Source organism: Mustelus asterias, chromosome 1 (assembly GCF_964213995.1).
Source record: "Mustelus asterias chromosome 1, sMusAst1.hap1.1, whole genome shotgun sequence".
In the NCBI taxonomy this organism is placed as follows: Eukaryota; Metazoa; Chordata; class Chondrichthyes; order Carcharhiniformes; family Triakidae; genus Mustelus; species Mustelus asterias.
In genome coordinates, this window is record NC_135801.1 from 16,050,790 (window position 1) to 16,076,334 (window position 25,545).

The following is a 25,545-nucleotide window of genomic DNA, read 5'->3' on the forward strand; positions in this document are numbered from 1 at the left end:
CATGCAGCCAGTTTGTTTTCAATGTAGTGTGGGAGTTGGAACCAGCAGTTAACAGATGATGGGTCTGAGTCTGTTTTGCAGCATGATTAGTCTTTGAGAAAACACAGAATGTTCCAAGTGTTGATTGTGCTTGAAGAAAATCAGGATGCTTATTGAACACTGACTGCTAAAAATGTCAAGAATTCTGTACAGCTGTGTGTATAGGTGATAAAGATGCAAATGAAGGATTGAAATGATGCTAAATTCTATTGGTTGACAGTACACACCAAACTGTAAGGTGCTTTAATTGGCATGTTCTCTGTCATTGGCTAAAAAGTGTTATAACTAACAGTTCTGCGGAACTCTGTTAGTAAGGAGTCTAACAACACCAGGTTAAAGTCCAATAGGTTTATTTGGTAGCAAACGCCACTAGCTTTCGGAGCACTGCTCCTTCATCAGATGGCGTGGAAATCTGCTCTCAAACAGGGCACAGAGACCTGTTGTTAGAGTCCTTACTGTGCTTACCCCAGTCCAACGCCGGCATTTCCACATCAGAACTCTGTTAGAGCAACATAGTGAGATTCACTGTGTCTGTTCTCCTTGCTAGCAAGTAATAAAGCTTGGGAGATTGAGTAATCACCGTGCATTGTCTGGTTAATACTCAACAACAGGACAGAAAGCATTTACCACTTCCACAAAATATTTTATTGGCAGACAGTATAAACTACACAGTACTGGCGACGTGGCTCTGTGAATATGTTAATTGCAATCATGGCAACTTTAAAAAAAAAGTAACATTTTAAATAAATTCCAATATCTAACTCCTCCATGAATAAAGCTGACTTAGTTACAACTATGTTCTCTTGCACTGTGTTTAGTTTGTAAGGGTGCATTCAAGGCAAAAAAAAGTGACAAAATATAATTGTACGGTTGCTATCCATTCCTAGCTTTGTGCTTCAAGTATATATACATGTACAGAAAGTTATGTTTTTACACATTTACATACACAAGGGTGCTGTGCAGATGTTAAGAGAAAATTAAAGAGGAATGTGAAAAAACAATTACTGATCACTATTTTTTGCCCTGCATTCAGGAGACGCAAACTACGGAAATGGCTTTCAGTTACTTCAGCTCTCCTGAAGAGAGTCTTCGTGGTCTGTCGGCTCAGTGGCTTCCTGCTTAACACCATACTTCTCCTTCAGGCATCTTGCAAAGTATCTCCAGTATTCCTGTCGGATTGTGTCCCGTTTTGAGGCTAGAGACTCACACAGCTGAAAGAAATTGGGATTGAAAGATTGAGAATCTAAACTGCGTCCATTTCTCTCCCCTAATTCCTTACAACTGCCCAAACCCGTTTCGATCACTTGTATCAATGCAGCATCTTTAGCACGGAAAAACATTTCATAGAATCCCTACAGTGCAGAAGGAGGCCATTTGGCCCATCGAGTCTGTACCGACCACAATCCCATCCAGACCCTTTTCCCGTAACACCACATATTTACCCCGCTAACCCCCCTCACACTAGGGTCAATTTAGCATGGCCAATCAAGCTAACCTGCATATCTTTGGAGTGTGGGAGGAAACCAGAGCACCCGGAGGAAACCCATGCAGACATGGGGAGAACGTGCTAACTCCACACAGTGACCCGAGGCCGGAATCGAACCCAGGTCCCTGGCGCTGTGAGGCAGCAGTGCTAACCACTGCAGCACCGTGCCGCCCGGGAATCATTTCAGGGTGCTTCGCAAGGGATAGCCCTTGTGAACATAATGTCAGGCTGAGCTATTGAAAGTGTCTCTTTCTTGGCATAATGGATACCTGTACTATCACAAATTAGGACCTGTTATTGTTACTTATCTCAAGTCCTATCAGCCTCTGGGCTTCAACCCAAGACCCATTGACTGACCTCCAGTGCTTTGTTTAGGATCTCCTCCCTGTTTTCACAGTTGTTCTCCAAGAGGTCTTCATATATGTCAATAAGGAAAGCAATCAAGTAGGGGGAACTAAATTGCTCCATCAACCGTAAAATCTGCTCCAAAAGGTTGGGATACTTGGAGAGAATCTGATCCTGTAGAATTCTTGGGGAAGGAGAGAAGACAGAAACTAGTATTAATGTTTCAAATTACAAGAATGTTGATTTCAAACCACAGAATTGTTACGGTACAGAAGGAGATCATTTAGCCCATTGTGTCTGCATCGGCTCTCCAAACAAGCATCATGACAAAGAGCCATTCCCCTTGCCTTTTCCCCGTACGCTTACACATTGTTTCTATTCAAATAATAATCTAACGCCCTCTTGAATGCCTCAATTGAACCTGCCTCCACCACACTTCCAGGCAGTGCCTTCCAGACCCCAATCACTCGCTGTGTGAAAAAAGTTTTTCTCACATCACACTTCTTTTGAAAATCACTTTCAATCTGTGCCCTCTCATCCTCGATCCTTTTACGAGCGGGAACAGTTTCTCCCTATTTACTTTGTCCAGCCCCTCATGATTTTGAACATCTCAATCAAATCTCCTCAGCCTTCTTTCCGAGGAAGATAATCCCAACTTCTCCAATCTCTCCTCATAACTGAAGTTTCTCATCCCTGGAACCATTCTTGTAAACCTTTTCTGCACTCTCTCCAATGCGCTCACATCCTTCCTATAGTGTGACATCCAGAATTGTACACAATACTCCAGCTGATGTCTAGCTAGTGTTTGTATATGTTCAGGGTAACCTTCTTGCTCGTGCACTCTAAGACCCTATTAATAGGACCCAAAATACGAAATGCTTTGTTAGTTACTCCCTCCATCTGTCCTACTACATTCAGTGATCTATGCACATATACACTCAGGCCCTTCTCTCCTGCACCCCTTATTTTATATTGTCTCTCCATTTTCTTCCTACCAAAATGCATCACATCATGTGTCTCTGCATTGAACTTCATCTGCCACCTATCCACCCACTCCACCAACTTGTCTATGTCCTTCTGAGGTTCTACTCTGTCCTCTTCACAGTTTACAATACTCCCAAGATTTGTATCATCCTCAAACTTTGAAATTATCCCCTGTATACCAAGATCTAGATCATTAAGATATATATCAGGAAAAGCCCAATACCAACTCCTGGGGAACACCACTAGAAGCCTTCCTGAAGAATATCCACTGACCGTTACTCTCCGCTTTTAATTTTAACTTGTTGGAATAAAATTGATTATAGCAAAGTGGATACAAAATTGGCCGAATAATAGTAAGCAGAGAGTAAAAGTCAATGGATATTTTTCAGGCTGGAGGAAGGTTTGTTAGGGGTTGATATCAACCCCTAATATCAGGGGTTGATATTAGGATCCTTGCTGCAACTGTAGACACAACTAAAGAAGCCCAAAATTGTGCAATTTCTACAGTAAAGTGACACAGTATAATGGAGACTAGGTTTTGAAAAAAAACACAACTGCATGCAGTGATTTATAATCTGGCAGCATCGTTACGAAGCAATGATCATTTAAGCTACTTAATTTCATTTCGCTGATTAATATGAATGTTGTTTCTGACATTCTAAGGGGACCAGATATCTTGGACCATAACAAATGATGTGACCTTGTACACAGTTCAGTAGAACACAAGGACATAACCTGTGCTTCAAAAGGTGGGGGAGTTAAATTCAAACTAATCGTTATTTTGGTAAGCAGGGAGACAGTGAAAGCAGATAGTATCAATTCATTCAAATATAATTTAGTCAGACTTCTTTCAAAGAAATTATACCTTGGGTTACAGTATATGAGTGGGAAGATAGCGTCCTAGAGAGGGAAAGGTGAGTTTGGACCTCTGGATGCCAAAACCACTGGGGGTTTTTCTCACATCATGTCAGGGTCTGCTGTACAGTAATTGACAGAGATATTTATTGTTGTGATTAGTGAATGAATCCATTATCACTGTATCACGTGACTACCAGGATGATCGAAGAAAAACTTTGGTCTTTTTCTACTTGTAGATTCCTGTGATCCTATTTATAGACTAACAATCACCTTTAGGCAACTTTCATTCTTATCAAACCATGAAGATAAAATAGCTTGAAACTTCGATTCCTCTGGCGGCTTTACACCAAGGCTAAGCTTTTAATTAATATGATGCACAATTATGCAAAAAACTGAATATTACCCCTTCAAATAATTCCATGCACTTTCATTATGAGGAGCCTTTTTGATCAACTTCAGGGTGTATCTGTAAAGTATTATACAATAATGTTAGAGATCAGGAACATGACGATGACGAATAAAGGCTTCATTTACAGACAGTTCAGTGACGCATTATCAGGTGTAGTAGAGTGGGTGTAGAGTGTATCATAGAATCCCTACAGTGCAGGAAGCCATTTGGCCCATCGTGTCTGCACCGACCACAATCCCACCCAGGCCCAATCCACATAACCCGATGTATTTACCCTGCGAAACCCCCTGACATTAAGGGGCAATTTAGCATGGCCAATCCACCTAACCTGCACATCTTTAGAGTGTGGGAGGAAACCCATGCAGTCACGGGGAGAATGTGCAAACTCCACACTGACAATCACTCAAGGCCAGAAATGAACCCTGGTCCCGAGACAGTAGTGCTAACCACCGTGCCACCGTGCAGCCCCGTTGTCAACCTAATAGGTTATGTGTCTTTGACTATTCTTTCAAAGTAATTCATGTGGATTATTAGAGGCTGAGACTGTGCGGGTTATTTTTAAATTAGAATATTTTCAGTAGTTTGGCTGCATAGCTTATTCATCTATCATCGCTACCATAGACCAGGAAACAACATTAACCATCATAATCACCTCTCCCCTCCACAACCTTCCCTGGAGGGTAAAATTCCAGTATGCTAGTTTACACAGGTAGTGTGAAGTCTTTTCTATATTCATTCACTACAACATCAGCGGTTAAAACAGACCTGTAACTCCCTCCAGTGGCAACCATCATCTCTTACAATCCCAATGTTTATATGGAGAAAGGGATTACATATTTAACATAGGAATTAAAATGAATTGACTGCTTCTGTAAAATAGATTATTTAAATGGAAGTCTCAAATCTTTAAGTTCTTTCCCTAAACATCTCAAAAGTAGTGATTTGAAAATAACTCAATTTTATTGTTAAACATCAGGACATTATATTTTAATTTTGTTTTGGGAGAGGAAATTGTTCTATCTGATAATGAACACAAAAATAAACTTAATTAACTCCGGCGGAGGTATGTGTTAACGGACAATATGAACATTGAGTGTGTTATCTCCTCAAACAGGAGAACTAATATCTCAGTGGTGTCATGATGGGACACATTTAGAACATTGCTGTGAAATTGCAACAGGGAAAGGGACACGTGCCAATAGAGTTAAAACACTTTGTACCAATATGTGGATTTCTTGTGGGATACTCTGAATTTCTCAAATTGCTCCCATTACCAGCAGTTTATCCTGGTGTCATGCACCTAAAAATGCTCTCTTCAAGGGAAACTCAAGCTTTTAATGATAAAATAATAATAAAAGTTCACAACTAAAGTTCAGATAAAGGAGGCGCTTTAATCTGTTGAATCTCACAAATACAGAATACTAAGTTTATTGCCTTCTCATTAAGTAACCTTTGATTGAAGAGTGAGTTGTGGTGCAGTGGTAATATCACTGGACTAGTGATCCAGAGGTCCAGTCTAATGCTCTTGGGACACGGGTTTGAATCCCACCACTGCAGCTGATGGAATTTAAAGGGAGTCTCAATAAACGTGATCATGACAATCATCAATTGCTGTCAAAACCCATCTGGTTCATTAATCTCTTTAGGCGAGGAAATCTGCCACCCTTACCCGGTCTGTGCAAAACGTGACTCCAGACCTGTAGCAACGTGGTTGACCCTTAACTGTCCTCTGAAATGTTGAGTTCAAGGGCAATTTGGGATTAAGTTTATTTATTAGTGTCACAAGAAGGCTTACATTAACACTGCAATGAAGTTACTGTGAAAATCCCCTAGTCGCCGCACTCCAGCACCTGTTGGGGTACACTGAGGGAGAATTTAGCATGGTCAATGCACCTAACCAGCACGTCTTTCGGCCTGTGGGAGGAACCCGGAGGAAACCTACGCAGAACATGCAGACTCCGTACAGACAGTGCCCCAAGCTGGGAATCGAAACCGGGCCCTGGCACTGTGAGGCAGCAGTGCTAACCACTGTGCCAATGTGCTGCCCATGGGCAACAAAATGGGTCTTGCCAGTGACGTACACATTCAATAAACGAATGAAATAAAACCTCTCGTCCTGTTAAGAAAATCTTGGGTTTAAGCCCCATTCTGGGACCAGAACACAAAATTCAGGCCGACATTTCAATGTAGGACTGATGGAGTGAGACATTTAATCGAGGAGCCATTTTCCTCTGATTGTGAAGAGCAGCACAGTTCTCCCAGTGATCTGGCTGATATTTATCTTTCCGCTAGCATCACTGTATTGGGAAATCTGGTCATTGCCATGCTGCTGTTTTGGGATGCCTGCTTTGTGAAACCTGGCTGCCCTGATTCCTACATTACAAAAGGCAGTACACTGCAAAAGGAATCCATTGATGTGCGGGTTAGGTTGATTGGCCATGCTAAATTGACCATCAGTGTCAGGGAGATTAGCAGGGTAACTACATGGGGTCACGGGGATAGGGCCTGGGTTGGATTGTTGTCAGTGTAGACTCGATGGGCCAAATGGCCTCCCTCTGTACTGTAGGGATTTTATGATTCTATTCCACTTTTGCAATTCATTTTGAGACATGAAAGGCACTAGAACTTAAATAGGGGTCACAGTCTGAGGATAAAGGATAGACCATTTAGGATGGAGATGAGGAGACATTACTTCACCCAAAGAGTGGTGAGCTGTGGAATTCATTAACACAGAAAGTAGTTGATGCCAGAACATTGAATGTATTCAAGAGGCGGCTCAATATAGCACTTGGGCTGAATGGGATCAAAGGTTATGGGGAGAAAGCGGGATTAGGCTATTGAGTTGGACGATCAGCCATGATCGTGATGAATGGCGGAGCAGGCTCGAAGGGCTGAATGGCCTCCTCCTATCTTCTATGGAAATTCAAGTTCTTTCTTTTGTGTAAAAAAAAATTCATTCAGCAAGAACATTTGGCCTCATAACCCTGGACTTTTGTCCTCTTGTATTGGAAATTATTTGCAGTTTACTGTGTGATGGGGTTTCACATATTAGTTCCCAGCTTGGTGACTTTTGAAAACTGAACACCGCCCTAACCAGAGGCGGGAGTTTTAGTGTTGGAATAATTGTGAGCGGGGATAATTAAAATACATGCAAAAAGACTAACTCGACTTCCTGATCAAGCACCGCAGCATCGTCAAAGCCACTGGTGTTTGAGATGACGAAATATCGCTGGTTCCATGCAGAGTTATTTCGTACATCCTCTTCCAGCAGCTGATCCACATACGCAAGCTCATTGTTCCAAAGGTTAAATTCCTGCCAAACAGAATGAGAGAAAAATCAGCACCTTACACAACAGCACCTTGCCCAGGCCGAGTATGAAAGGCTTTCAGTCATGTCCAATCCCTTTCCCAAAGGTTACAACTGAGCAATGCCTATACACGGTGGCAGAGTGGTTAGCACTGCTGCCTCACAGCGCCATGGACCCGGGTTCAATTCTGGTTTTGGGCCACTGTCTGTGTGGAGTCTGCATATTCTCCCCGTGTCCGTGTGGGTTTCCTCCGGGTTCTCCGGTTTCCTCCCACAGTCCAAAAGACGTACTGCTTAGGTGTATTGGCATGCTACATTCTCCCTCAGTGTACCCAAACAGGTGGAGTGTGACGACTAGGGGATTTTCAGATTAACTTCATTGCAGTGTTAATGTAAGCCTACTTGTGACAATAATAAATAAACTTAAACTTATAAAAATAAGCCAGGATCTACAAGACTAGACTTGCAAAAGGGACACAATAAACAAGCTGTGTGCATGTACAGTATATTTCAAAGAATGAATCATAGAATAAAACCCCTACAGTACAGAAGGAGGCCATTCGGCCCATCAATCTTGTACTGACCGCAGTCCCACCCAGGCCCTATTCCCATAACTCCACACATTTACCCTGCTAATACCCTTGACACTCGGGTCAATTTAGCATGGCCAATCCACCTAACCCACACATCTTTGGACCGTGGAAGGAAACTGGAGCACCTGGAGGAAACCCACGCAGGCACGGGGACAAAGTGCAAACTCCACACAGTGACTGAGGCTGGAATTGAACCCGGGTCCCTGGCGCTGTGAGGCAGCAGTGCTAACCACTGTGCCAACATGCTGCTGCAAAGACTAACCTTCTAAGTAGCTAATCCATAGCCCACATGCTACTGCACCCTGACTTAAGTAGAACAAGTTTCACTGGACGAATGAACCAAAGAGACTATTCAGAACAGACCAAAGGAAGGTCAAAAAATAACATATATATCTCCTGGTGGTGAGGTTCAATAATGAGGATCGAGTCATATCGAACAGGAAGATGGCAGGTTCAATCTCCTCCTCCCTCCAACCCCCATGTCTTTATAACATAAGAAACAAGAGGAGGTGTAAGACATACAGCTAGCTACTCGAGCCTGCTCCATCATTCAATCAGATCACTGCTGAACTGCATCAACTCCATTTGTCTTCTCGATTCCCTTGATGCTCAACAACTTAATTGATCTCAGTCCAGAATATGCTCAACAGATGAAGATGCAGAGCTCCTTAGGGCAGAGAATTCCAAAGAGTCATAACCCTGTTAATGAACACGTTTCTCCACATCTCAGTCCATATTGATTAACTTCCCGGAGATCTCCTACTTTAATCCACTCTTTCCAGGCACTCAAGCCTCAAAAATGGGACTCAAATCAATGAAGGGGTGGGACAGAACATTATAGACCAACTACCTTAACATCAGTGGTCAGAAAAATAATGGAATCCTTACTAAAGCAGAGAATAAAAGAACATTGTGAAATACAATATTGAAAGGATTTCAAAAGGGAAAATTTTGCTTGACCAAGCATATTGAATTTTTTGATGGGGAAACAAAGGGTAGACAATGGCACTACAGTAGATATAATTTATCTGGATTTTCAAAAGTAATAGAATCATGGAATCCCTATGGTGCAGAAGAGGCCATTCGGCCCATCGAGTTTGCACCAACTCTCTATTTTACCCAGGCCCTCTCTACTGCCCTATCCTTGTAACCCCACTCATTTACCATATCCAATCCACCTAACCTCCACATCTTTGTAATGTGAGAGGAAACCCACACAGACACAGGGAGAACATGCAGACTCCACTCAGACAATCACCCAACGCCGGAATTGAACCCGGATCCCTGGAGCTGTGAGGCAGCTGTGCTAACCACCGTGCTTGCCCCAGAAGATGGCGTTCCATCAGGACCAGTGCTGGGACCACTGCTGTTCACAATTTGTGTTAATGATTTGAACTTTGGAATCAAATATCCAACATTCAATTTGCAGATGACACCAAATTGGGAGGGGAGGGGTGGGGTGCAGGGATACGGAGAAGGACTGCAACAAATTACAGGAGGACATTAATAAACTTACAGAAGGGGCACAGAATGGGCAAATAAAATGCAACACAGATAAATGTGGGACAATATATTTTAGTAGGAAGCATAGGGAGGTCACTGATTACTTGGAATGTGCAAGTCTAGATGGGGTAGAGGAGCAAAGGGATCTCAAAATAGAAATACAGCAATCACTAAAAGCTGAGCCACAGGTTAGCAAGGCTGTTAAAAAAAAATCAAAGCAAACATTAGGTTTTATAGAGGGATAAAATTGAAGATCGGGAATTTATGCTAAACTCACATCAAATCTTGGTTAGACCACACATTAGAGGACTGTCTGCAGTTCTGGTTGCCATATTATAGAAAATACACAAAGGCACTGAGGAGGATGCAGAGAAGATTTACAAAGATGATAACAGAAACAAGTGGATATCAAGAAAGGATTGTCAGGCTGGATCTCGTCTCCTGAAGGCTGACTTTATAGTGATCTTTAAAATTATGATGGGTTTTGATGGAGGTGATACAGAGAGAATGTTTCCTCTTGTGCAGAAGAGCACAACTAGAGACCATTAATATAAACTAGTCATCAAGAAATTCAATGAGGAGCTCAGAAAAATATTTCATCTGAAGAGTTGTGAAAATATGGAAGTTGCTGCAACAGAGAGTGGTGGAGGTGAATAGCATCAGAATTTAAGGGGAAATTAAACAAGCGTATGAAGGAAAAGGGAATAAATGATTACTATTGTAGATTTGGAGATGGCAGGTCATTCAAGTGGAGGACAAATACCAGCATGGGCTGAATGGCCTGTTCCTGAGCTGTTTATCCTACGTAATTACTCCCTCAGCCTTCCCTTCCTCTTACAACTGACACACTTTAAAAACCCAAACTTGGTGGCAAAATTAGCTCAAAACCTGAACTCAAAATAACCCATCACCGGGGTCCCCCTTCGAACTTTATTTCTGTCCTTCAAATTTCACCTAGTTTAAAAAAAGAAAGAAACTTCTGCACTGGTTAATCTTAAGCAGAATAGAAAAGGAAGAAATAAGTGGAGTACCTTAATCACCCACTGTCTGTGCTGCCAGGCATGGTAGTTTTTTGCATCTTGTTTCAGGATCCCAGAAATAAATCCCAGCTCCTGCGAAGCATCTTTCAACCATTCGACAATCTTCTGTCTGTGATACCTAGGAGCCAACAGAGTTACAAAAGCCTCATGTTTTCATTTCCTTCTCTAATCAGCTGTTTCTTTCCACCTAAAATGGCAAGTACTTTTACGTACCAAACTTGATAGTTCTTGGGTTGGTCCTCAATAATATCAGAGATGTAAATGAGTTCCTCGTTGAGGTCCTTGCTCAGAGACTGCAACACCACTCTGCGGAAATGCCTGAGGAAAATAAAAGTACAGTCAAATCTTTATTACCCAGCACGCATGGGAACTGAGTGCTGCCGGTTAATCAAAAATGGTGCTTAACAGAGAGTTCCATTTCCCAATGGAATACAGCACAATACCTGCAGCATGAACTAATGTGCAAACACTCAGAAAGTAAAGAATGGTATTCTTTTTCCTTCCAGTCTTCAACAGTGTATTAAAATATACAATAAAGTATAAAATAATACGATACATAGGTACAGGTTCCGGGTCCCTGGCACAGTGGCACAATGGTTAGCACTGCTGCCTCACAGCGCCAGGGACCCGGGTTCGATTCCCAGCCTTGGGTCACTGTCTGTGTGGAGTTTGCACGTTCTCCCCGTGTCTGCGTGGCTTTCCTCCGAGTGCTCTGGTTTCCTCTCACAGTTCAAAGATGTGCAGGGTAGGTGGATTGGCCATGCTAAATTGTCCCTTAGTGTCAGGGGGACTAGCTAGGGTAAACGTAGGGGGTTATGGGGATAGGGCCTGGGTGGGATTGTGGTCGGTGCAGACTCGATGGGCTAAATGGCCTCCTTCTGCACTGTAGGATTTTATGATTCTAAAAGTCCCAAATTGCTTCTGGTTGGTAAAGTGAAGATTCGTATTAAGGTAACATTCAGTTGGTGGTGTGCCGGATAACGCACAGTTTACCGTAGTTGCAAATAGGCACAGCCAGTTCCGATGGAAAGAAATCTGCATTTATACAGGACCGGGAGGAGGCCATTTAGCTTCTTGAGTGGGTACCACTATTCCATTAGATGACAGCGTAACTGGATCTAAACTTCACTCACTGTCTTTGCTCCAGATCCCTGAATAACTTTAACTGAACAAAAAACTGTCCACCTCACCCTTGACAGATCCAAAACACCTCAGCATCCAGAGTCTTTTGGGGAAGAGAGTTCCAGATTTTGTTCCACGCCGCTGAGGAACACATGAAGTTGATCTTTCTCTACACCCTAGCCGTGACTGGTACACTACATTCTGCACACTCTCATTTCCTTCTCTATGTACAGTATGCTTTATCTGTATAGCGTGCAAGAAACAATACTTTTCACTGTATACTAATACATGTGACAATAATAAATCAAATCAAACCTAGAAGCTTCATACAAATTACTTTTGAGATGCAATCACTGTCATTAGGTAGGCAGCATATTTGCGCAGAGCAAGATGCCACCTACACCAATAACTGTTCCTCTGCTTTTGCTGGTGTTGCTGTGAGAGCCAAGAGTGTGTTGGCCCAGTAGAGCCTGCAGAACTCCCTTGTCTTCTTTCGACAGTAACATAAGATTCTTAGCACCCCTCTGGGCAACTAGAACAAGTAGATCAAGTCTTGCCCAAAGGCTCGACACCTTTAAACATACATTGATCCCTCAGCACTGTACTGAATTGTTAAGTTAGATTTGTGCTCAAACCCTAGAGTTAGAATTTATCATTTTACGATCATGAAGTAGGCTTGAAACTAACTGAGCCAACCCAAGGAGGAACACGTTCCTAGTACAACATTTACCCCCTTTACTCTCATTCACCACACTCAATCAAATTGGTGATATGCAAGAGATGCTTAGAAAGGACCTACAACTGACGGAAGCTTCACAGCTGTGCATGTCTGCATAATGCGGCAAAGTAATGTAAAAAAGTACTGGTCTGCTGGGACAGATGTACAACAGGTTGCAAGTTCCCAGAGATGTTATTGGGATTTTACAATGCGCTAGTCAGATCCCACTTGGATAAAGTGTTTGATTCTGGTCACCATGCAGCAAAGACACACCTACCGAAACGCAGAATATTACTTTCAAGTCAAAGCCAAGTGAGAAGATTAAAGTGAAGTCCATTTGAATTTGTAAAAGTCAATCTAAAACAGAGATCAGGAAGAACTTACTTATTCCAAATACTTCAACACCCTCAGAGTAACGCGAGGCAAAATAGTGGAGGCAAAAATATATACAATGCAACTATGACAGGTAAAGATACCTACCCTCACCATAATGTTTACCTTGAAAGAATCGTCCTCTTCTGTGAATTCAACCACCAAGGAGAATTGGAGCAACAATTTTGTGGGAACCCCATCACCTCCAAATTACACACCAGCCTCACTTGAACATGTATCGCCGTTCCTTCATCCTCACTCCCTACATAACACATTTGTGACAGCCCTTTCACCACAAGTACTGCGGTGATTCAAGAAGGTGGCACTTGAGAGCATTGCAAGGCCAATGAACATAACCTTCCAGAAATGACAAAGGGAAGAATGAGAGTTTTAGGAGCAGATGGGCTGAGGTAGGGTTGAAGACTGGTGATGACTGGCTGAGAATTCGTAAGGGCCGAAAGTGAGGAGTTATACCACAATCGATCAATTACAATGCAATATGCTCAATAGCCAAGGGGAATGATTGAGCCACATTTTGTTCAGACAAATACGGTGATTTGCAGGACAAATGTAATGAAAAATAATTTTTCAAGAGGCACTTAATAGCATGGCTGCACAATACATTCCCGATCTACTCAGGACTATTGCCAAATTTTTTTCATTCATTCGTGGGACATGGGCACCGCTGGGTGGCCAACATTTAATGCCCACCCCTGGTTGCCCGAGGGCAGTTGAGAGTCAACCACATTGCTGTGGCTCTGGAGTCACATGTAGGCCAGACCAGGTAAGGACGGCAGATTTCCTTCCCTAAAGGCCATGAGTGAACCAGATGGGTTCTTCTGATAATCGGCAATGATTTCATGGTCATCAGTAGATTCTTAATTCCAAATTTTTTTGAATTCAAATTCCACCATCTGCCACGGCGGGAATTGAACCCAGGTCCCCAAAACATTAGCTGAGTTTCTGGATTAATAGTCTAGCGATAATACCACGAGGCTATCGCCTCACCTAAGACCCTCTTTTGCCTTAGGATTTAATTTCCACACTTACAACTACACTCAAAAAAATCCTCTTTATCTTTGTAAATCAGTAATAATTCTACAAGCAGATTAAAAGAACAACAAGCCCGAATTGCACAGGTATTTTTAATCAAGATTCACTTTATATGTCAATGCTACATCAGAAAGAAATCCACCATGCACCGAACGTTCTCCAGTTAAATAATGAGGCTGAAATCAAAAACACACATGCTTGGGTGTAAAGGATTACAGCAATTTTTGCCTCGTTACTTTTCCACAAAGGGAACTGATTGCTGGTTCAAACTGCCTTACCATACTGTGTAATTTGCAGCATTCAGTTCTATTGCGTCTGTTGTCAGGTTCAGCGCTCGCTCACTGCGTTCATCAAGCTTTAGAACAGCCCTGAAGTAATCATACACGTCTTTAACTAGAAGAGGGGGGAAATAAAACTTTAGTTCAAAGTAGTTTTGCAACCAAATTACTAACACCTGAATTATCTAGAATTTAAAAATACAAATTTTTGAAACGACAGTTTTCAACTGAGCATTCTGAGTCGAGCGAGAGACCAATGGTTGTGTTTCCTCTCCACGATGATGGGTAATTCTGCTAACAAAACTGGTTTGAATATATAAAAGTTCATTCAGAGGTTCAAAGTTTCACAGCTGCGTGATTGAGGACTCCAAAGAAAGACCACAAACAGCTCAGTAAATTACATTAGAACGAGGCGCAGGAGTAGGCACTTTAGCCCCTCGAGCCTGCTCCATTATTTAATACAATCATGGTGGATTGTATAAATGCAACAGCTTGCATTCATAATAGCATCCTTAACATAGAAAGAATGTCCGAGGGTGCTTCAAAGGTTCACAGAACAAATGAATGGCAAGCCAAAAATTGGCTATTTAGTATGAGTGACGAAAGTTTGGTCGAAGAGGAGAGTTTTTGAGGAGGGTCTTATTGGGTGGAAGGCAGAGGGATTTCAGAATGTAGATCCAATGGCAACTGAATATGTGGCAACCAACAGTCGGGTGGATGCACAAGAGACCAGAGTCAGAAGTACAGAGTTTCTTTGGGGGGGGTCGGAGATATTTTAACAGCAATACGAACAGGGAGATTTAAATACAAGCTTAAGAATTGCACATTTGATGTATCTGGAGACTAGGAACCAATATCGGTCAGCAAGGACAGGAAAGATGGGTGAACAGAATTTGCTGCAAGTTAGGGTGCGGACAACAGAATTTTGTATAAGCTGGTGTATAAGGGAGTGCAGAATGGGAGGCTGGCCAGGTGGGCACTGAAAGTGTTGACTGACTCTGGAGGTGACAACAGCACAGACAAGGGTATCAGTGACGGACAGACTGAGGAAAGTGCCAAGTGCAGAAGCGGCAATCAATCTTTTATTAGCAATTCAAAACCATAATTTATAAAAGGATAGTCAGTACAATAACATCCATCCAAAAAATTAATTTAACCCCAATTCAATACTTACAATTCTCAGAATAAGCAATCTGAACGACTGGATTGGGGCCATCATCCTGTGGAACTGGCTTAACGTCAGCCCATTCCTTCCGGTCTCTAGAAAAAGGATGATAGTTTGATTAGGGCTTTTTACAGCATAATGCAAGGAGAACCTGGGTATTGAACCTCAAGAGTCAAACCTTATCCCTTTTCTGGTGTTCATGTAGACATTTGCTCACAGTGGTACTGAATCGCAGAATCCCGGCAATGCAGAAGGGGGCTCGTCGAGTCTGCACCGACTCTCCAACAGCGCATCTCACCCAGGCCCGCACCCCACTGTATCCCCGTAACCCCACATATCTACCCCACCAATCCCCCTAAATTACACATCTTGGGGCATTAAGGGGCAATTTAGCATGGCCAATCTCCCTACCTACACATCGTGGGACACCAAGGGTCAATTTAGCATGGCCAATCCGTCTAACCTGCACATCTTTGGACTGTGGGAGGAAACCCATGCAGACGCCAGAAGAACATGCAAACTCCACACAGTCGTTCAAGGCTGGAATTGAACCTGGGTCCCTGGTGCTGTGAAGCAGCAGTGCTAACCACTGTGCCACCCAACTGGATAGCCACTAGCAGTCAATCATTTTTCCCTTCCATAGTTTAGGATGCTGAATATAACAGCAGCTTCACAGACCAAGATCAATTATTATCATAGAATCCTGTAGGGATTCTATGATTTTGCTCCAGAAAAGGATTGAGCCTGTTCCTCCCAGTCTTTAATCAGGCAGTGCCATCCCACATTCACCACACTTAAGGTATTTGAGGAGTAGGGGAGGAAGGTTTGAGGAACACACTCTTAAATCACTCAAAGTGATTTGCTTACCATTTCCTACTTTAAACAAAATCAACAGCATTCTACATAATCCTTGGAGAGCATACAGTAAAAACACATGAACTAGGGAATTTACAAACCACTGCTTGAATGGTACTATAAAGAAACTCCGCAGTGCAGAATAATGCAATCCATGGTTAGACAGAAATCATAAAATATCAGCTCTGAAGATTAAACATCTGAAAAAAATTACCTTTACCTGGAATTTACGATCAGTGAAAACACAGAACTACACGCGATGGTTACAACAGGAGTAAGCTTAGACTAGAACTACTCCTCGTTACAAACTGAAGTAGTCTGTTACACTATTAGTCATTGCTGGTGAATGATTCTGATATGCTGAGTACATCAGTTTGGAAATCATTACAAACCACAACCTGGAAATGAAGCTTTCCTGTGGCTGATCTGGCCAGCAGACAGGGTGGGCTATATACAGCATTAGTCAAAACTTTGAACGCTACAATTTCAAGATATTGTTCGCCTTCCATTTTGTCAGGTGATGGTTTGCACTGTGCTGGTCAACACTCATCGCCTCGTGTGGCCCAGGTATCCCACTTTGACAGGGCAGTCTCTACCAAATTTGCAACACGGTAGTTTGGGTTTTAGGTTTCTACATGGCCTACGGTGTTTCATGATGAGAAGTTACATTTCTGTAGAGGTGGACTTGCTTGGACCCTTTTTCCTTACATACCAACCGACTCAAAAACAGCTTCTTCTCTGCTGCCATCAGACTTTTGAATGGTCCTATCACATATTAAGCTGATCTTTCTCCACACCCTAGCTATGACTAACACCATATTCTGCACAAGAGAGAAAATGCTGGAAAATTTCAGCAGGTCTGGCAGCATCTGTAAGGAGAGAAAGGAGCTGACGTTTTAAGTCCAGGTGACCCTTTGTTAAAGCTTTGATAAAGGGTCATCTGAACTCAAAACACCAGCTCTTTTCTCTCCTTACAGATGCTGACAGACCTGCTGAGATTTTCCAGCACTTTCCCTTTTGGTTTCAGATTCCAGCATCCGCAGTAATTTGCTTTTATACTATATTCTGCACCCTCTCCTTTTCTTCACCCCTATGTACTCTATGAACTGTATGTTTGGTCTGTAACAGCTCGCAAGAAACAATACTTTTCATTGTATCCTGATACATATGACAATAATAAATCAATTCAATTAAAACAACACCATTACTCCAAGTTACTAAAATCACCCTGGTCTGATTATCAGTGAGACTCAAGAGCATGAACACAAACACCAACTATTGGTGCTGCCATCAGTGTGGGTTGAAGGACAGTCTTAGCCAGGTCCACTCCACATTGTGATGTATGGCTTCAGTGGAATTGTGTGCTTGCACTTTGCAAGGATGTTGATTTGGGCCATCAGTGCCAAACGAATTGCAGGGAAGCTTCTTCCCCACTGCCATCAGACGTTTGGATGGACCTGCCATACATTAAGCTGAAACAAAAACAGAAAATACTGGAGGAACTCAGCAGATCTGACAGCATCTATGGAGAGAATAGAGCCCCCACCTTTTGCGTCTGGATGACCCTTCATCAGGACTGAAGAAGCTTTATTTCAGATTCCAGCGTCTGCAGTATTTTGCAGCTATATTAAGCTGATCTTTCTCTATACCCTAGCTATGACTGTAACACTATATTCTGCATCTTATCCTTTAGGGTGGTACAGTGGCGAGCACTGCTGCCTCACAATGCCAGGGACCAGGGTTAACTTCCAGCCTTGGGTCAGTGTCTGTGTGGAGTTTGCAGGTTCTCCCCGTGTCTGCGTGGGTTTCCCTCCACAGTCCAAAAGATGTGCTGGTTAGGTGCGCTGGCCATGCTAAATTCTCCCTTTGAATACCTGAACAGGCGCCCGAGTGTAGCGACTAGAGGATTTTCACAGTAACTTCATTGCAGTGTTAATGTAAGCCTGCTTGTGACACTAATAAATAAACCTTAAAACTTTTCCTTCTCCCCTATGTACTCTATGGACGGTCTGCCTTGTCTGTGTAGCGTGCAAGAAACAATACTTTCACTGTATCCCAATACACGTGACAACAATAAATCAAACTGCACAGCAAACATGAATGAGTGGCATTGCACATTGCAAATCCCAAATTTGTCTAGTTCCAGCTTTTGGGAATACTGAGCTGCACAAACCACAACTCAAGCAGTGGCCGGGCTCAGGCCAGGGAGGGTGAGGAGCCGCTGCAGGGACAGATGGTGACAAGGGGCCTGTTTCAAGATGGTGCCGGAGCGTAGCTGCATACCCTCTAATTCTATCTTTCACTCTCATTCTATGCTTCTAAAGCTGTACTCTCTTTTAAACTCTGTAACAATTTATATGATATTAAGTTGATTTTTCTCGACACCCTAGCTATGACTGCAACACTACATTCTGCACCCTCCCCTTTCCTTCTCTATGAACAAACAAAGAACAATACAGCACAGGAACAGGCCCTTCGGCCCTCCAAGCCCGCGCCGCTCCCTGGTCCAAACTAGACCATTCTTTTGTATCCCTCCATTCCCACTCCGTTCATATGGCTGTCTAGGTAAGTCTTAAACGTTCCCAGTGTGTCCGCCTCCACCACCTTGCCTGGCAGCGCATTCCAGGCCCCCACCACCCTCTGTGTAAAATATGTCCTTCTGATATCTGTGTTAAACCTCCCCCCCCTTCAACTTGAACCTATGACACCTCGTGAACGTCACCACCGACCTGGGGAAAAGCTTCCCACCGTTTACCCTATCTATGCCGTTCATAATTTTATACACCTCTATCAAGTCTCCCCTCATCCTCCGTCTTTCCAGAGAGAACAACCCCAGTTTACCCAATCTCTCCTCATAACTAAGCCCCTCCATACCAGGCAACATCCTGGTAAACCTCCTCTGTACTCTCTCCAAAGCCTCCACGTCCTTCTGGTAGTGTGGCGACCAGAACTGGGCGCAGTATTCCAAATGCGGCCGAACCAACGTTCTATACAACTGCAACATCAGACCCCAACTTTTATACTCTATGCCCCGTCCTATAAAGGCAAGCATGCCATATGCCTTCTTCACCACCTGTGACGTCACTTTCAAGGATCTGTGGACTTGCACACCCAGGTCCCTCTGCGTATCTACACCCTTTATGGTTCTGCCTCCATACATTATTTCTACCAAAATGCATCACTTCGCATTTATGAACGGTATGCTTTGTCTGTATAACCTGCAAGAAACAATACTTTTCACTGTACACTGATACATGTGACAATAATAAATCAAATCAAATTGCCTCAGTTCCCCCAGGCTCCGGCCTCAGTTACTCCCAGGCCCCGGCCTCAGTTACTCCCAGGCCCCGGCCTCAGTTACTCCCAGGCCCCGGCCTCAGTTACTCCCAGGCCCCGGCCTCAGTTACTCCCAGGCCCCGGCCTCAGTTACTCCCAGGCCCCGGCCTCAGTTACTCCCAGGCTCCGGCCTCAGTTACTCCCAGGCCCCGGCCTCAGTTACTCCCAGGCCCCGGCCTCAGTTACTCCCAGGCCCCGGCCTCAGTTACTCCCAGGCCCCGGCCTCAGGCCCCGGCCTCAGGCACCCTCAGGCCCCGGGCTCCGTTACCCATCCCCGGGCTCAGTTGCAGCCCCAGCCCCGGGCCCCCCGCTCACTCACCGGTAGAAGGTGTATCCGTCGCTCCTGCGGCCGCCCGCTCCGCTCTCCGAGTCCCCGGACGCCCTCCGCCCGCCCTCGGCGCTCAGCTCCTCCCAGGCCGGGCCCTGCAGCAGCAGCGGCGGCAGCTCCGGCTCGGCTCCGCCCGCTCCCGGGGCTGCCTCTCCCCGGGCCCCGCTCTCAGCCTCCCGCTCCTCCGCCAGCGCCGCCATCCCCGGAGTGACCGCGCCCCGCAGCCCGGATCAGTGCCGGCTCCTGGAGGAACAGCGCCCAGCCGGCAATCCGGAGCCCAGCTACAGCCAGAGCTCCATCTGAAACCCCCGCCACCCAGATTAACCCAGATCCCAATCTGGAACTCAATCTGAATCCAGAGCTGCTGCCAATCTAGATATGAATCCAGAACTATCGCCAATCTAGATATGAATCCAGAACTATCGCCAATCTAGATGTGAATCCAGAACTATCGCCAATCTAGATGTGAATCCAGAGCTATCGCCAATCTAGATGTGAATCCAGAACTATCGCCAATCTAGATGTGAATCCAGAACTATCGCCAATCTAGATCTGAATCCAGAGCTATCGCCAATCTAGATGTGAATCCAGAACTATCGCCAATCTAGATCTGAATCCAGAGCTATCGCCAATCCAGATATGAATCCAGAACTATCGCCAATCTGGATCTGAATCCAGCGCTACAGCCAATCTAAAACCAGAGCTACAGTGAATCAAGAACTGAATCCAGAACTATCGTGAATCTGGATCTAAAACCAGAGCCACCCTGAATTTACATCTGAATCTAGAGCTACAAAGCTACAAAGAACAGTACAGCACAGGAACTACCCTTCCCTGCACCAATCACATTGTCCTATTTAGACCAACCGCTTGTATCCCTCTATTCCCCGCCTGTTCATATGCCTATCCCGATAAGTCTTAAATGTCGCTAATGTATCTGCCTCAACCACCTCACTTGGCAGTGCATTCCAGGCTCCCACCACCCTGTGTAAAAAACCTTCCCCCGCGCATCTCCAATCTAGATCTGAATCCAGAGCTACATCAAATCTAGATCCAAATGCAGAGCTACAGCAAACCTAGATCTGAATCTAGAGCTGGAGCGAATCCAGATCTGAATTCAGAATTACAGCGAATCTAGATCTGAATCCAGAACTACAGCAAATCTAGATCTGAATCCAGAGTTACATCAAATCTACAAAGAACAGTAACAGACTCTTCGGCCCTCCAAGCCTGCGCAGATCATGTTGTCCTATCTAGATCCACCAGTTGTATCCCTCTATTCCCCATCTGTTCATGTGCCTATCCAGATAAGCCTTAAATGTCGCTAACGTATCTGCCTCAACCACCTCACTTGGCAGTGCATTCCAGGCCCCCACCACCCTCTGCATAACAAAAACTTCACCCGCACATCTCCAATCTTGATCTGAATCCAGACTACAGCGAATCTAGATATGAATCCAGAGCTACCGCAAATCTAGATCCAGAGTTAGAGAGGATCTCAATCTGAACTCAGGTACAAAGAACAAAGAACAATACAGCACAGGAACAGGCCCTTCAGCCCTCCAAGCCCGTGCCGCTCCCTGGTCCAAACTAGACCATTCTTTTGTATCCCTCCATTCCCACTCCGTTCATATGGCTATCTAGATAAGTCTTAAACGTTCCCAGTGTGTCCGCCTCCACCACCTTGCCTGGCAGCGCATTCCAGGCCCCCACCACCCTCTGTGTAAAATATGTCCTTCTGATATCTGTGTTAAACCTCCCCCCCTTCACCTTGAACCTATGGCCACTCGTGAACGTCACCACCGACCTGGGGAAAAACGTCCCACCGTTCACCCTATCTATGCCTTTCATAATTTTATAAACCTCTATTAAGTCTCCCCTCATCCTCCATCTTTCCAGAGAGAACAACCCCAGTTTACCCAATCTCTCCTCATAACTAAGCCCCTCCATACCAGGCTACATCCTGGTAAACCTCCTCTGTACTCTCTCCAAAGCCTCCACGTCCTTCTGGTAGTGTGGCGACCAGAACTGGACGCAGTATTCCAACTGCGGCCGAACCAACTTTCTATACATCTGCAACATCAGACCCCAACTTTTATACTCTATGCCCCGTCCTATAAAGGCAAGCATGCCATATGCCTTCTTCACCGCCTTCTCGACCTGTGACGTCACCTTCAAGGATCTGTGGACTTGCACACCCAGGTCCCTCTGCGTATCTACACCCTTTATGGTTCTGCCATTTATCGTATAGGTCCTCCATACATTATTTCTACCAAAATGCATCACTTCGCATTTATCAGGATTGAACTCCATCTGCCATTTCTTTGCCCAAATTTCCAGCCTATCTATATCCTTCTGTAGCTTCTGACAATGCTCCTCACTATCTGCAAGTCCTGCCAATTTTGTGTCGTCCGCAAACTTACTGATCACCCCAGTTACACCTTCTTCCAGATCGTTTATATAAATCACAAACAGCAGAGGTCCCAATACAGAGCCCTGTGGAACACCACTAGTCACAGGCCTCCAGCCGGAAAAAGACCCTTCCACTACCACCCTCTGTCTTCTGTGACCAAGCCAGTTCTCCACCCATCTAGCCACCTCCCCCTTTATCCCATGAGATCCAAACTTTTTCACCAGCCTACCATGAGGGACTTTGTCAAATGCTTTACTAAAGTCCATATAGACGACATCCACGGCCCTTCCCTCATCAACCATTCTGGTCACTTCTTCAAAAAACTCCACCAGGGTAGTGAGGCATGACCTCCCTCTCACAAAACCATGCTGACTATCGTTAATGAGTTTATTCCTTTCTAAATGCGCATACATCCTATCTCTAAGAATCTTCTCCAACAACTTCCCCACCACGGACATCAAGCTCACCGGCCTATAATTACCTGGGTTATCCTTCCTACCCTTCTTAAATAACGGGACCACATTAGCTATCCTCCAATCCTCTGGGACCTCACCTGCGTCCAGTGACGAGACAAAGATTTGTGTCAGAGGCCCAGCGATTTCATCTCTCGTCTCCCTGAGCAGCCTTGGATAGATTCCATCAGGCCCTGGGGATTTGTCAGTCTTTATATTCTCTAACAAACCTAACACTCCCTCCCTTGTAATGGAGATTTTCTCCAACGGTTCAACACTCCCCTCCGAGACACTCCCAGTCAACACATCCCTCTCCTTTGTGAATACCGACGCAAAGTATTCATTTAGGATCTCCCCTACTTCTTTGGGCTCCAAGCATAATTCCCCACTTTTGTCCCTGAGAGGTCCGATTTTTTCCCTGACAACCCTTTTGTTCCTAACGTATGAATAAAATGCCTTGGGATTCTCCTTAATCCTGTCTGACCCCTTTTTGCCCTTCTAATTTCCCGTTTGAGTTCTTTCCTACTTTCTTTGTACTCCTCCAGAGCTCCTTCCGTTTTTAGCTGCCTGGACCTAACATACGCCTCTCTTTTCTTTTTGACCAGTCCCTCAATTTCCCTGGTTATCCACGGTTCTCGAATCCTACCCTTCCTAATCAGAATCAGAATCTTGGACCTGTAGCTGCAGTGCAAGAAGACCTGGAACCAAACCTAGAGCCATCTCTGGATCAAGACTTAATTGCTGGATCTAGATCTAAATCCAGATCTAAATCTAGAGCTGGAAAGGATCTAGATCTGAATCCAGGTAGCTCAGAATCTTGGACCTAGAGCTAGAGTAGATGTAGAGGTGCAAGTGAGATATTAAAGAGTTAATGTCCACTGTAAAGGGCAAGGTGAACTATTGGGCTTGCAAGAATGGCAGAGAAACAGCTCATGGGAGCAAACTGACAAAACAGGTTAACCACAGGCTCCAGCTTGCTGAGCCCGGTTGGGGTGCGAGTCTAGCTGAGTACGTGATAATGTTCTCTTTTGCGCTAACAAATGGCGTATCCTAAAGACATTATGCTTATGTTCTGATGGGTGGCGGTTGTTAGTAGTAAATGCGTATTTTAATAGAATGTTCTTTCTTATACAGCAATTCCTGTAACTACTCGTTTTTGATTGAATTGAGTGATGTGTGCTTAAGTCTCGACATTTTTGATTGAATCAGATGATGTGTGTTTAAGTCTTGTTTGAAATCACATCTACCTGATGGGATTGTAAACTGTATAAAAGGGGCCAGCCTTGTTGCTTCGGGGGGCTTTTGCTAACTGACTCCCAGCACTGAGTGGAAGTTACGTAGCAAAAGTTTGCCAGCTTGCAAATGTAAGACAAATAAAGAACTTTTGAATCGGACAACAGTTGGTGTTTGCCTTTGTATCAGGGACGGAAGAGTCTCACGAAAAACGAACTTAACAATTGGTGCTGCAGAGCAGGGTTCCAACATATACAGATGTCCTCCGAGGTGGACTGAATAAGCGATCGTCTGGGTGTCGATAACGTGAGACGGACGGGCCCACAAGGTAAGAATAACCTTGGTCTCTTTCACTGAACTAATACTCAGTCGACCCCTCATCCCCCGAGGCCCTGTATTGACGGAACCCGGAAACGACTTACGTCCTTGAACACTGACTAGTCCATCACTGGGTGGTTCAAGCCCTCAAGTGGCCTGCTGGTTCAAGTCCCCAGGTTTATTTGTTAAGACACCGGGCGGTTCGAGTCCCCCGGTTGACCCTAGGGTTCGAGTCCCTAGGTCGGTAGCAATTGAGGTTCGAGTCCTCTAAAAAGTGGTCCTTTTTTAAAAAAAAGGAGTGTGCAGTGTGTGTTACAGAATTTTGAGAGAAAGGAACTATGTTCTCTCAACTTACTAGGGAAATATTATAAATTAATTGGCAAGATGGAAAATTGATTGGAGAAAATCTAAGGTTGAGCTAATAATTTGAGTAGTTTTTGTATTTCAGTGTGTTTGTGTGGTCTGGTTGCTTGTCGAATGTAGGTGGTTGTTGTTGCATTAGATTGAGAAAGCCTGTTCTTGTGGAGTATTTATTGCGGGCAATAAATGCAATGCTTTACACTTTGGTTTAACTTCAAAGGGGCTGAGGAAGTGTTAAAACTGTTAAAATTTAAGTATAAGATTTCTTGAATTTACTTTTGTTTTTGAGTTTAATTACAGTTTGGAAGAAAGAAGAATGAAAGCAACTGTCTTAATCAATTTTCTGTATTTTCTTTAAATGTTTTATTTTCATCCCAGTTTAAAATGTTAAATTTGAATGAAAGAGGAAGTGCTGTGGAATGAATGTTGGAAGCTTCCATGTGTGTCTGTGTGTGTTTAATAAAGTGGTTGCGTGGATGTTTTTGTTGTTGTTTGCTTTAATGTTTTAATGTTCTTCCCCCAATTGTGATTTTACAACAGTGGATTTGATACAGAGTTTAAATAAAAATTGGAAATTGGATTGGATTAAATTGAAATAAATTTTTGAAATTCCTTAACCTTTTAAGTATAATCAATGGCCATGATTGTGCTTAAGAGGTATAGAATATAAATACATAGATAATATATATATATGTGGGACATTACTTTGAACACAATTTTTGGAAAGTAAATTGAAATTTCAAAATCAAAGTACATAAATTGAAATTTGAAATAACCTATTTGAATTTTGAATAATCCTGGGTTCAAATTTTGTTGAGAAAGGATTTAAACCTTGAAGGGTGCTCTTTCCTTTGTCTTGAAGAAATCGTGACATCATCACATTGGAATGTGTTTTATTTCTTGTGTTTTTTTTAACTGGCAGAGATTTCACCATCTTCTGTTCCTAATTTGGCAATTAAAAAATTATATACATTGGAG

At 43.8% G+C, this 25,545-nt stretch overlaps 1 protein-coding gene across 2 annotated transcripts; it reads right to left on the bottom strand.

Moving 5' to 3' along the window:
• Window positions 1-664: 664 nt before the first annotated feature.
• On the bottom strand, window positions 665-20,127 carry fnta (farnesyltransferase, CAAX box, subunit alpha). Of its 2 annotated transcripts, XM_078209859.1 has the most exons (9): window positions 19,783-20,126; window positions 15,282-15,367; window positions 14,108-14,222; window positions 10,778-10,882; window positions 10,556-10,682; window positions 7,286-7,434; window positions 4,116-4,178; window positions 1,883-2,054; window positions 665-1,250 (listed from the first exon to the last, which is right to left on the bottom strand). In XM_078209859.1, the coding sequence occupies exons 1-9, from the start codon at window positions 19,989-19,991 to the stop codon at window positions 1,107-1,109; spliced, it is 1,170 nt and encodes a 389-aa protein (XP_078065985.1). In that variant the 5' UTR covers window positions 19,992-20,126; the 3' UTR covers window positions 665-1,106. The 2 variants fall into 2 exon arrangements, with proteins under 2 accessions (XP_078065985.1, XP_078065995.1); XM_078209869.1 differs by lacking the exon at window positions 4,116-4,178 and having other exon boundaries at window positions 19,783-20,127.
• Between the last annotated feature and the right edge of the window lie 5,418 nt (window positions 20,128-25,545).

Excerpts from the sequence above, each read along its gene's own strand:
- fnta (XM_078209859.1), bottom strand. The coding sequence starts at position 19,991 with ATGGCGGCGCTGGCGGAGGAGCGGGAGGCTGAGAGCGGGGCCCGGGGA. Across the intron at positions 15,368-19,782 it reads GACGGATACACCTTCTACCG|AGACCGGAAGGAATGGGCTG; the intron begins GTGAGTGAGCGG and ends TCCTTTTTCTAG. Across the intron at positions 4,179-7,285 it reads GTGCTTGATCAGGAAGTCGA|ATACACCCTGAAGTTGATCA; the intron begins GTTAGTCTTTTT and ends AATACTTTACAG.